The following is a 12952-nucleotide window of genomic DNA, read 5'->3' as shown; positions in this document are numbered from 1 at the left end:
TAATCCGGTCTTCAGCCGTCTGATCGAAGTTCCCTTTATGATGTTGTGGGACCCGGAGTCCCTCTTTGTAGTCCAGGTCTGAAGGCGGGGCTGGTGTGTGGACTCGAGTGCAGGCAGATGAGACAAACCGGCTGCTGCTGCTGGTCCAGACAGAAGAGCTCGAGGTCCTCCGAGTACAGACCACCGCAGACCACCGCAGACCACCGCAGACCACGTGAGGGAAGCTGCAACCAGCCGTCACACTTCCACTCCTCCTGGGAAGGTTCCTGGAGGTCCTGAATGCATGGAGGAGCTGCCGAATCCCAGTGTTCCCAGTTCCTCGTTGGTCTCGTGCGATTCTGGGAAGAGATCATTGCCGAGCCATAAATGCTGAACCTCGAGCTGTTGTCGAGCTGCACGTTGTTGTTGTTGTTGTTGTTGCTCTGTTGGGTTGTTGTATATATCATTTTATTTGTTTATTATTATCTATGAGATTATAGACAAGGATGTAACCCAGAACAAAGCCTCAGCCTCTTAGAGGACAAAATGCTGAAGGTGTGGCCATGAAAGAACGCTCTTATTCTCCTAACTCCTTTTTACTTTGTTTACTTCCTGTTTCTCTCTTCTGTCCATGTGACGCCGATCAGCTGTTTCTTTTTCTTCTCCTGCTGCAATTTACGTTTATATTTCTGCGTTTTCCTCAGCTGGACGTCACAGGTCAGGCGTTAATCCAGCTCTGTGATTGGCTCATCACTCACTTCCTGCTGACGTCTTATTGGTCGGGAAAGACTTGCTGACGTGTCGTCACATATTTATAGATTTAAAACTACAGCTGTGAAATGATCATGAAATACTTTATTTATTATTATCCTGTAAATCTTTCACGTTTTTTTTTTTATCAGATTTATTTTCTGCTTTTTTTCACATTAATTATTATTATTATTATTATTATTATTATTATTATTATTATTATTATTATTCCCAACCTGGTTAGTTCCTAACCTCCAACTTTATCTTTCTTTATCAATAATATATATATATATATATATTTTTTTTCTGTGTTATATCCTTTCATCCCTCCTTATTTCCTCTTTCCTTCCTCCCCCTGTCTTTCTCTTCTTTTTCCTTCATATTCTCTTCATTCCTAACTGACCTCTACATATTTCTCTCTCTCTCTCTCTCTCTCTCCAGTTCACTCCAGTGAGGCTCGTCCACCCACATTAGGAATCCTGTGCCTCTCTCTCTCTCCCTCTCTCTCTCCCTCCCTCTCTCTCTCTCTCTCTGGCACCATGAGCTTCGCGGCCCTCTCCCCCGCGGCCCCCGAGCCTCCGTCCCCGATGGTGACCTCCGTCACCCCGACTCTGGACCCCTGCACCTCCACCTGCCCCGATGCCGGCGGCCCCGCCCCTCTCAGCCCGGACGGGGCCTCGTCGCCCGGCCCGGGCCCCAGCAGGTGTGACCTCACTGGGGGAGGAGCTCACCTGGGGAGAGACCCCTGCCAGAGGTAAACGAAACAGCCACGACGATGATGATGAAGAAGAAGAAGACAAGGAGTGGTTCCCTCAATGATAATTAGAAAGAAAAAAAAACAGATTTCTGCTGTAATGTTTATTTTTTCCTGAAATATTTACTCCCAACTTTTATTACATAAACAACAACAAACACTCTGAGACCAAAAGGGTGTCGTGAGTAGAAGTTTATTTAACAATTGACATATTAATAATAATAACAACAGGGAGAACTCTCCACTTAAAGCTGAATTAATATACTTTATTTGGCGGACAGACACACAGGCCTGAGATGGCGTCATCATAAAGACATTAGCCTATAAAACGCTATATTTTAAGCTATATTTTAAGCTATATTTTAAGCTATATTCTCTCCGTCTGTCGGTCTTTGCGTCCCCTTCCTCAGGTCACAGAAACCTCCGCCCCTCCACACCGGAGCCGACTGGAAGGTGGTCCTCCACCTGCCGGAGATCGAGACGTGGCTGAGGGCGACCGGCGACCGGGTCACGCAGCTCGCTCACTCTGTGGGGCAAGACGGCGCCAACAGACACGTGGACGTCCACCTGGTGCAGCTCAAGGTACACGGCGAGGCTTTCCACCGCGGGGGCGTGTTCAGAGTCCTTTTTTTTTTTTTTTTTTAGGGGTTTTTCTGTTCAACAACAAAAAGCCCCGATCTCTGGACTCGAGGCGTGAGTCCAACTGTCACCAAGGGAATTACCCACAATTCATTGCAATGTGAGGTTAAACACGGGGTGGCCAGAGGAAACCGTGGAGACGTAAACGTTAAGGTATGAACCGTTGTGTGAGGATACGTTGGGTTAAGTTAACCATCACGGCCTCCTGGGTTCATCCAATGCTCCCCGACCTCCATGACGTTGGAGATTTACGTGAACTTTGACAAAAACAAATGTAATCCGGGAGAAAGTACATTTTTACTCGAGACGTGATGGATGGAGATTAGTTTAATGTAATGATTACGCACACACACACACACACACACACACACACACAGTAACATGTATTGACGTCTCTCTGTCGACTGTATGACCTCAGGCGTCAAATTACCCACAATGCCCGTCCTCTCTCCGCGGGGTTATGTAACGTCACGCTGTTCAACCGTTCCCTTTATTTATGTAACTTGAGTCGGCGGTTTGATCCTCTTCTTCCTCTTCCTCCTCTTCTTGCTCTTCCTCCTCTTCTTCCTCCTCCTCCTTTTCCTCCTCCTCCTCTTCGTCTTCCTCCTCCTTGTCTTCCTCTTCTTCCTCCTCCTCATCGTCAGTGATTCCTCTTCACGTTTTGATTCAATTTTAATCCCCCCGCCTCCCCTTTTAAAAGTTCTTAAAGGAGAAGCGCCAATATTTATGGTTTTTACTGACAGCTTTCTGCGTCAAATATTTAAAAGTGATTTTTATATATATTTTTAAAAGAGATTTTTATATATATTATATTTATTTATATATATATAATATTATTTATATATATATCTATACTTACATACACACACTATATATATATATATATATATATATATGTATATATATTAATATATTTATTTATATATATATATATATATATTTTAATACATATATATATATTAATACATATATATATATTTATATTTATTTATATATAAATATAAAAATCTTAATATATATGTATTAATATATATATATACTGTGTGTATATATATATGTATATATATATACATGTGTATACACACATGTGTATATATATATATATATGTATATATATATATATATATATATATATATGTATATATATATATATATACATATATATATATATATATATATATATGTATATATATATATATATATACATATATATATACATACCGTGTTGCGTTCATGCCTCTCGTTTCCTTTCCTCCTCTCTCTTTCATCTGTTTTCTATCTTTCCATCTTTTTGCCTCATCAGTTGTTTCTACTCTCCTTTTCTTCCCCCTTTCCTTTAATCTCCTTCACTCTCCTTTTCTTTTCTTTCCTTTAATTTAATCTCTCCTGCTCGCTTTCTTTTCATCTTCTTGTCTTTCCTCTTGTTTCTTCCCTCTTTTCCTTTTCCTTCCTCTTGTTGTTTCCTTTCTATTCATCTTTACTCGTCTCCTCTTTTGTTCCCTCTTTCCTTTCCTGCCCTTTCCTTTCCTCTCCTCTTTCATCTCCTCTCTACTTGCCCCTCTTCTATCTTCTCGTTTATACCCTCCTCTCTTGTCTCCTCTTTTCTCTCCTTACGAGTGACGAGTTCTTCTTGTTGTTTATCGCTCTCGTCTCGTCTCCTTTCCTCTCCTGTCTTGTTTCCTCTCTCCTTTCCTTTCACCTAATTTCCTCTCCTCTCCTCACCTCACCTCCCTTTCTCCTCCCTTCTCCTCCTTCTTGTTTTCTCTCTGTTTAAATAAAACATGGCGGCAGCTCCAGACTCTCAAAATCTGAAAGTGAGGAGAAAGTGGTCTGACTTTACCTCTCACTGTGTGTGTGTGTGTGTGTGTGTGTGTGTGTGTGTGTGTGTGTATTTGTCTCGTCTTCGGTCCTCACAAAGATATTTAAGTTAAGAAACACACACACACACACTGGTAATCTGACAGCATCAGTGTCTGTTTTCAGATGACACAACTGTGTTTTAGTGTGTGTGTGTGTGTGTGTGTGAGAGAGAGAAACACAACTGTATCATTGTTGTGTGACTGACGTAATTCTGCCTGTGTGTGTGTCTCTGTGTGTGTGTGTGTGTGCGTGTGTGTGCCTGTGTCTCGCTGCGTGTGTCTCTCTTGTGCGTCTGTGTGTCTCTGTGTGTGTGTGTGTGTGCGTGTCTGTGTGTGTGTCTGTCTCTCACTGTGTGTGTCTCTGTGTGTGTGTGTCTTTGTGTGTCTCTCTGTGTGTGTGTGTGTGTGTGCCTGTGTCTCGCTGCGTGTGTCTCTCTTGTGCGTCTGTGTGTCTCTGTGTGTGTGTGTGTGTGCGTGTCTGTGTGTGTGTCTGTCTCTCACTGTGTGTGTCTCTGTGTGTGTGTGTCTTTGTCTGTCTCTCTCTCTGTGTGTGTGCGTGTGTCTCTGTGTGTGTGTCTGTGTCTCGCTGCATGCGTCTCTCTTGTGCGTCTGTGTTTCTCTGTGTCTGTGTGTGTGTGTGTGTGTGTGTCTCTGTGTGTCTCTCTGTGTGTGTGTGTGTGTCTGTGTCTCGCTGCGTGTGTCTCTCTTGTGCGTCTGTGTTTCTCTGTGTGTCTCTGTGTGTGTGTGTCTCTGTGTGTGTGTCTGTCTCTCACTGTGTGTGTCTCTGTGTGTGTGTGTCTCTGTGTGTGTCTCTCTGTGTGTGTGTGTCTGTGTCTGTGTGTGTGTGTCTGTGTCTCGCTGCGTGTGTCTCTCTTGTGCGTCTGTGTTTCTCTGTGTGTCTCTGTGTGTGTGTGTCTCTGTGTGTGTGTCTGTCTCTCACTGTGTGTGTCTCTGTGTGTGTGTGTCTCTGTGTGTGTCTCTCTGTGTGTGTGTGTCTGTGTCTGTGTGTGTGTGTCTCTGTGTCTCGCTGTGTGTCTCTCTGTGTGTATCTGATCTTCTTATGATGACTCTTCACCACTTTGTTTTTCTTAATTCTTGTGGACTTGAGACTCAGCAGCTGACTCAGAGTCAGTGTTTGTGCTGCAGTCACCTGTTGATCACCGCTGCAGTTGAGCGGTTCGACCACCGGGGGGCGGCAGAAACAAGGTGTTAAGCCACTCTGAGTAGAAGGTCACGCTGCAACTACCACGTGCTTTTACTATTATTAGTGTTTATAAAATACATAAACATTGTAGGAATGCTATAGCAACGCTTTATGTAAGCAAATGTAAATTTACTTTATCTCTTACAATTAAGAATAAAATAGGAAATAAAAAAAAATGGAGAGAACAATTTAAATAATATTTTTTAAACTTAATTTTTTGTTTTAATATTGATATTATTCACCCAATATAATTTTTAATAAATGAAAAAAATAACAATAATAGATGAACACAACTGATATGTTTTGTTCCACCGTGAAGCAAACGAACAAATACAAATCTTCAGCTTGAAACCATTAAAACAAAACTTTTCAACCTCATTCATTTAGAACTATTCATCATATTTTTTAATTCTCTTCATCGCTCAGCTTCTTGCTTTTAGTTTCCTAAATAGTTCTGACTGCAGCAGAGTGGATGCTGGTGAGCATCTTCTTCATCGTCTTCATCGCTGAAGGACGGAGGGCACTGGTTCTCTGTCTGACGGCTCCATCTAGTGGTGAAACATCTGTATTACAACTAACTGTCAGAAAACACTCGCTGGCCTTCTATTGAGATTATATGGAGATTTATTGAGCTTCTATTAACCTTCCATTTAACTTCTATTGAGATTACATAGTTTCTATTTAACTTCTATTGATCTATTGAGATTATAATGATTGATCTTTTGAGCTTCTATTTAACTTCTATTGAAACTTCCCGGTAGGAAACACTTTCATCAACATTTTACCGAGACACTCTGAGACATCGTTAATGACACTTTCAACAAAATGTCTATATATATATAAATCACATTTATAATATATATATATATATATCACATTTGTAATATTATATATATAATATTATAAATATATATATCACATTCATAATATTATATATATATAATATTATAAATATATATATCACATTTATAATATTATATATATATATAATATTATACATATATATCACATTTATAATATATATATATATATAATATTATGAATATATATATCACATTTATAATATTATATATATATATATATATATATATATATATATATATATATAATATTATGAATATATATACATCACATTTATAATATATATATATATAATCACATTTATAATATATATATATATATATAAATATAAAATATAAATGTGACTGTGGATCGTCATTTATAGAAAAGCTTTGAAGTTTTGAGTTATTTAAGTTTAGTAGATGGCAAAAATTACACAATATCATAATAAACATAAAAATGATTAAAAAACAATATCTGTGATGAGCTGTTAAACGCTCGACAATACTAGCTTCTGATTGGCCGAAATTAAAACTTGAATATTAAAACTTACTCTGGTACCATCCTGGCAGAGTTTCAGTAAATAATAATAATAATGTAATCAAACCAGATACTGTGTGTGCGTGTGTGTGTGTGTGTGTGTGTGTGTGTGTGTGTGTGTGTGTGTGTGTGTGTGTGTGTGTGTGTGTGTGTGTGTGTGTGTGTGTGTGTGTGTGTGTGTGTGTGTGTGTGTGTGTGTGTGTGTGTGTGTGTGTGTGTGTGCGTGTTCGCGTGCGTACGTACGCTGGTATCGAATCAGTTCTTCTGAGTGGACGATGCTTCTCTAGAACTGACTCCAGATCTGTAGGTGACAAACAAACATGAGAGTGATCCTCCCACCCAACCCTAAAATAATGTTTATACATATATCTTTATTTCCCGTCATGTTGAACTGTTGTATCTTTTATTTATATATTTATTATAAATAAATAAATCGTTTAGTATCACTTCGCTAACGAGCTCCTTCGGGCCCATCAGACCTGGTTTCACCTCGTCTCGTCCTCCAAGCAGGAAACATCCAGCGGCTCTATTTGACGTAACGTTTCGGGCGTGGCGTTCGTCGTGGAGATGAAAGCGGACGCGTCGTCAGACCGCTGTTTGAAACCATATTCTCTCTTTTATCCTTATCCCCCCTTTCTTCTCCCCGCTCTCATGTTTGTAATGCGTTTGCCTGCAGGGCATTTTCCTCTAACCTGACCTTGCCAGGGAGTGACTGTTGGACATGATTATAGTGATGCAACCACTGTGTGTGTGTGTGTGTGTGTGTGTGTGTGTGTGTGTGTGTGTGTTATGCCAGCCTTCTTAGCCATCCTTGGCATCCGGCTGCAGGCGCTGTGTAACAGCTGCGTGGAAAATGTCCTGTGCTGCTGAGAGGGAGAGGCTACACACACACACACACACACACACACACACGCACACACACACACACACACACACACACACACACACACACACACACACGTTTAATCAGTGGACACGGATGCAGCAGTATTTTTATCGATTCAGTCTGCAACTTAATCATGTCATAAAGTGCATTGGAGGTTTTTCGTGAAATCACATTCTGTATTTTATATTAGCAGATAGAGTTCACACGACATGTCACGAAAAAGTTACTCCTCAGTTTTCAAAGTCCTGTGAACATCTGCTCGTTATAACTGCCGAGTGAAGTCTATGCTTCATGTGTTAAAGCTGCATTCTCTCTACTGACCACCAGGGGGCGACTCCTCTGGTTGTATAGAAGTCTATGCTTCATGTGTTAAAGCTGCATTCTCTCTCCTGACCACCAGGGGGCGACTCCTCTGGTTGTATAGAAGTCTATGCTTCATGTGTTAAAGCTGTATTCTCTCTCCTGACCACCAGGGGGCGACTCCTCTGGTTGTATAGAAGTCTATGCTTCATGTGTTAAAGCTGCATTATCTCTCCTGACCACCAGGGGGCGACTCCTCTGGTTGTATAGAAGTCTATGCTTCATGTGTTAAAGCTGCATTCTCTCTCCTGACCACCAGGGGGCGACTCCTTTGGTTGTATAGAAGTCTATGCTTCATGTGTTGAAGCTGCATTCTCTCTCCTGACCACCAGGGGGCGACTCCTCTGGTTGTATAGAAGTCTATGCTTCATGTGTTGAAGCTGCATTCTCTCTCCTGACCACCAGGGGGCGACTCCTCTGGTTGTATAGAAGTCTATGCTTCATGTGTTAAAGCTGCATTCTCTCTCCTTACCACCAGGGGGCGACTCCTCTGGTTGTATAGAAGTCTATGCTTCATGTGTTAAAGCTGCATTCTCTCTCCTGACCACCAGGGGGCGACTCCTCTGGTTGTATAGAAGTCTATGCTTCATGTGTTAAAGCTGCATTCTCTCTCCTTACCACCAGGGGGCGACTCCTCTGGTTGTATAGAAGTCTATGCTTCATGTGTTAAAGCTGCATTCTCTCTCCTGACCACCAGGGGGCGACTCCTCTGGTTGTATAGAAGTCTATATAAATGACTCTACTTCTCTTGATGTATTCCCTCAGTAAACATTGTAAACATGAGTTTTTGGTCTCAATCTCTAGTTTGAATACTGAAGTAAGAAAAGTTACTTGACAAGTTAGTTTTCTGCCCTCAACTCTAAAGTTATGAATACGAGTTTCTGTCTCATCATCATTTTTAAAGAAGTTTCTCCACTGAGAACACGATCAGCTTGGTGGACGAGGATCTGATTCAAAACCCTCCGAGCTTTATTTAAACGACGCCGTCTCCCAGCTGTCGGGGGTATTTCTGCCTCCTGATGTCACCGTCCTGATGCCCCCCCCCCCCCCCCCCCCCCCGCGCCAGGAATTCTGGGAGCTGGGAAAGATATGCATGTGAGGAGGGAGGGAGGGAAGGAAGTAAGGAGGCGAGGAAAGTAGGAAACGAAGAGTCGCAGGTTCACCAAGTTCCCCTCTCTGAACTTTACACGCCATCTCTTTATCCCTCCACGCCGCTCTCGTGATATCTGATGCCCCGCGAATCACGGATGAACTCTTTTAACTCGAGAAATTCAAATGCTAATTGTGACATTTTCCAACAAACATCTGACTGATCTTTCAGTTTTAAAAACATGTAATATTTCAAAGTTTACGGTTTAAATATGATAAAAGCCTCACGTCGGGAACAGAGAGCCAACGAAACTCTGTGCACATCTATAAATGTATGAACCGCAGACTGTGAGCAGCTACATGTTAGCGTAGCGTAGCGTAGCGTAGCGTAGCGTAGCGTAGCGTAGCACCAGCCCATCCAAACTCGAGCATTTTAAAAGTGGTTTTCTCCTGTGAGCAGTTTGCTGCATTGACTCGACATGCGCTGTGTGTGTGTGTGTGTGTGTGTGTGTGTTTATGTTTACGTTCACACAGCTGCGGTGAAACCGAGCGCGTCCTGTACGTGTGTTCGAGAGCACGCTGACGCCGAGTCGGGTTTCAGTGAACCGAGTTAGGCCTCGTGTCTCATCGCCGTGTATGTTTTACACAGAATTATTAAAACACCTGCAGGTCTGCTTTCCAAGCTGGACATTTATTATGAGTTTTTCTTCTCTCTCTCTCTCTCTCTCGTCCTTCCCCCTCACAAGTGTCCCAATTGACAGCTGTTGCAGAGAGAGTGTGTGTGTGTGTGTGTGTGAGAGAGACTGAACGTTTCTCCGTGTGAAAAGATGTCGGTTAAAAGAACAAAAGTGTGTTTTTAGATTGTTATATTGTCTTTGAATGAATGAATAGATGCATAGATATTTGTCACGTGGTTTTATGTATTCACGCGTTGAAATTCTAAAGATAAAAGTCTTTCTCGGCACGTATATTTGTGTCTTTGTCGTTAATGTCCACGTTTCTGAAAGCGTGGAACAGGAAGTCGTCCTTTCCCTCACACGTTGTGTGTGTGTGTGTGTGTGTGTGTGTGTGAAGCGTTTCGCTGGATACAGTCGTTATAAATAAAAGTTATAACTACGAGCAGATTAATACTTCACTTAAATGTGACTCTTTCGCTTTATTAAAACGTTTATTATCTTGTTTGTGCATCAGTTTTTATACGACGCTGCTGCAGCTCATACGTTCGGTTCTGACTTGTTCAAAGAGATCCTTGAATGTTACGGTCCGACCTTTGACCCCCCCGGAGTCTAATGTAGTGACTTTCATGTAAAAGTCACTCGGACGCTCATCCAGACTTAATGTTAACACATTAACATGCAGGTCTGTGTGTGTGTGTGTGTGTTGAGAGGGGTGGGTGGTAAGGTTGGTCCTAAAATAACCACCCCAACTGTTGTCACCCACCCTACACACACACACACACACACACACACACACACACTCTGCTGGCGCGTCAGTCTGTCACCGTTTCCAACATGGGAGCAGCCGAGTGTGTTTGCAGCTCCGAGTGCAGATTCAACTTTAACTTTCTTATTTGAAACTCATATTTCGTTTGTGGACTTGAGGGATTTGAGTTTTTGTGAATTATTGATCCGGACAGAAGCGGCGAGAAGGTAAGAAACCTCCGACCCGCCGGCGTTGAAAAGTTCCCCCCTTCGTGTGGATGAAGAGGTCAGCAACCGTCGGTCTGTGAGCTTTGTTTAAATCTTTTTTTAGAAATCAGAAATGTATCCACGTCTCAGGAAGTCGTCGTCCTGCTGTTTTAAAATCCCACGAGAGGACGAGCGTGCAGGAAGTTTGTGCCGGTTAACGGCGTCCGAAGAAGCTTTTAAATTGTTTTACGTGAAAAAATAATCCTGTGACAAAGTTATTTGAATATTCCAGGATTTTAAAATGTCACAAAGAAGATCTGTGATGTTTGTGGAGTTGCATTTAATTGCATTTAATTGCATTTAATTGCATTTAATCGACCTTTAACGGACCTTTTTTTTTTTTTTTTTCTCCACACACTTTTTGTTTTGGGGGGTCAAAGAAAGAAAGTTTTACTGTGAGTTTAAACCGAGGAGGAGGATCGTGACATGTAGAAGAAGAGAAACCAAAGAAGAAGAAGAGGAGGAGACAGGAAACCAGCTCCTGCTTCCTGGTCGCTTCCCTCCAGTCGGACAATATAAAATAATCTTTTTATGCCCTTTTAATTTAGAAAACGAGACTTTGTTTTATTAAACCAGTTTAAACCATCAGCTCTTTTTTGTTTTATTAAACCAGTTTAAACCCTCCGCTCCTCTTTATTAAACCAGTTTAAACCCTCCGCTCCTCTTTATTAAACCAGTTTAAACCCTCCGCTCCTCTTTGTTAAACCAGTTCAAACCCTCCGCTCCTCTTTATTAAACCAGTTTAAACCCTCTGCTCCTCTTTATTAAACCAGTTCAAACCCACCGCTCCTCTTTGTTGTATTAAACCAGTTTAAACCCTCCGCTCCTCTTTATTAAACCAGTTTAAACCCGCCATTCCTCTGTGTTAAACCAGTTTAAACCCTCCGCTCCTCTTTGTTTTATTAAACCAGTTTAAACCCTCTGCTCCTCTTTATTAAACCAGTTTAAACCCTCCGCTCCTCTTTGTTTTATTAAACCAGTTTAAACCCTCTGCTCCTCTTTATTAAACCAGTTTAAACCCTCCGCTCCTCTTTGTTAAACCAGTTTAAACCCTCTGCTCCTCTTTATTAAACCAGTTTAAACCCTCTGCTCCTCTTTATTAAACCAGTTTAAACCCTCCGCTCCTCTTTGTTTTATTAAACCAGTTTAAACCCTCTGCTCCTCTTTATTAAACCAGTTTAAACCCTCTGCTCCTCTTTGTTAAACCAGTTTAAACCCTCTGCTCCTCTTTATTAAACCAGTTTAAACCCTCTGCTCCTCTTTATTAAACCAGTTTAAACCCTCTGCTCCTCTTTATTAAACCAGTTTAAACCCTCTGCTCCTCTTTGTTAAACCGGTTTAAACCCTCCGCTTCTCTTTGTTAAACCGGTTTAAACCCTCCGCTCCTCTTTGTTTTCATTAAACCAGTTTAAACCCTCTGCTCCTCTTTATTAAACCAGTTTAAACCCTCTGCTCCTCTTTATTAAACCAGTTTAAACCCTCCGCTCCTCTTTATTAAACCAGTTTAAACCCTCCGCTCCTCTTTATTAAACCAGTTTAAACCCTCCGCTCCTCTTTGTTGAACCGGTTTAAACCCTCCGCTCCTCTTTGTTAAACCAGTTTAAACCCTCCGCTCCTCTTTATTAAACCAGTTTAAACCCTCCGCTCCTCTTTGTTAAACCAGTTTAAACCCTCCGCTCCTCTTTATTAAACCAGTTTAAACCCTCCGCTCCTCTTTATTAAACCAGTTTAAACCCTCCGCTCCTCTTTGTTAAACCAGTTTAAACCCTCCGCTCCTCTTTGTTAAACCAGTTTAAACCCTCCGCTCCTCTTTATTAAACCAGTTCAAACCCTCCGCTCCTCTTTATTAAACCAGTTTAAACCCTCCGCTCCTCTTTATTAAACCAGTTTAAACCCTCCGCTCCTCTTTGTTAAACCAGTTTAAACCCTCCGCTCCTCTTTGTTAAACCAGTTTAAACCCTCTGCTCCTCTTTGTTAAACCAGTTTAAACCCTCCGCTCCTCTTTATTAAACCAGTTTAAACCCTCCGCTCCTCTTTATTAAACCAGTTTAAACCCTCCGCTCCTCTTTATTAAACCAGTTTAAACCCTCCGCTCCTCTTTATTAAACCAGTTTAAACCCTCCGCTCTTCTTTATTAAACCAGTTCAAACCCTCCGCTCCTCTTTGTTAAACCAGTTTAAACCCTCCGCTCCTCTTTATTAAACCAGTTTAAACCCTCCGCTCCTCTTTGTTAAACCAGTTTAAACCCTCCGCTCCTCTTTGTTAAACCAGTTTAAACCCTCCGCTCCTCTTTGTTAAACCAGTTTAAACCCTCCGCTCCTCTTCATTAAACCAGTTTAAACCATCAGCTCCTCTTCATTAAAC

At 41.6% G+C, this 12952-nt stretch overlaps 1 protein-coding gene across 1 annotated transcript in view; it reads left to right on the top strand.

Annotated features, from left to right (window-relative positions):
• Positions 1-1268: 1268 nt before the first annotated feature.
• Positions 1269-12952, top strand: part of akap6 (A kinase (PRKA) anchor protein 6) — a 153890-nt gene continuing 142206 nt past the window's right edge. The window contains exons 1-2 of the mRNA XM_034562775.1: positions 1269-1483; positions 1894-2065. Of these exons, the coding sequence (XP_034418666.1) occupies positions 1269-1483; positions 1894-2065 (387 nt within the window). The remainder of the gene's footprint in view (positions 1484-1893; positions 2066-12952) is intronic.

This window comes from Cyclopterus lumpus, chromosome 22 (genome assembly GCF_009769545.1).
Source record: "Cyclopterus lumpus isolate fCycLum1 chromosome 22, fCycLum1.pri, whole genome shotgun sequence".
NCBI lineage: Eukaryota > Metazoa > Chordata > Actinopteri > Perciformes > Cyclopteridae > Cyclopterus > Cyclopterus lumpus.
Note: the sequence above shows the minus strand (reverse complement) of the source record. Positions and strands in the feature narration are given on the sequence as shown.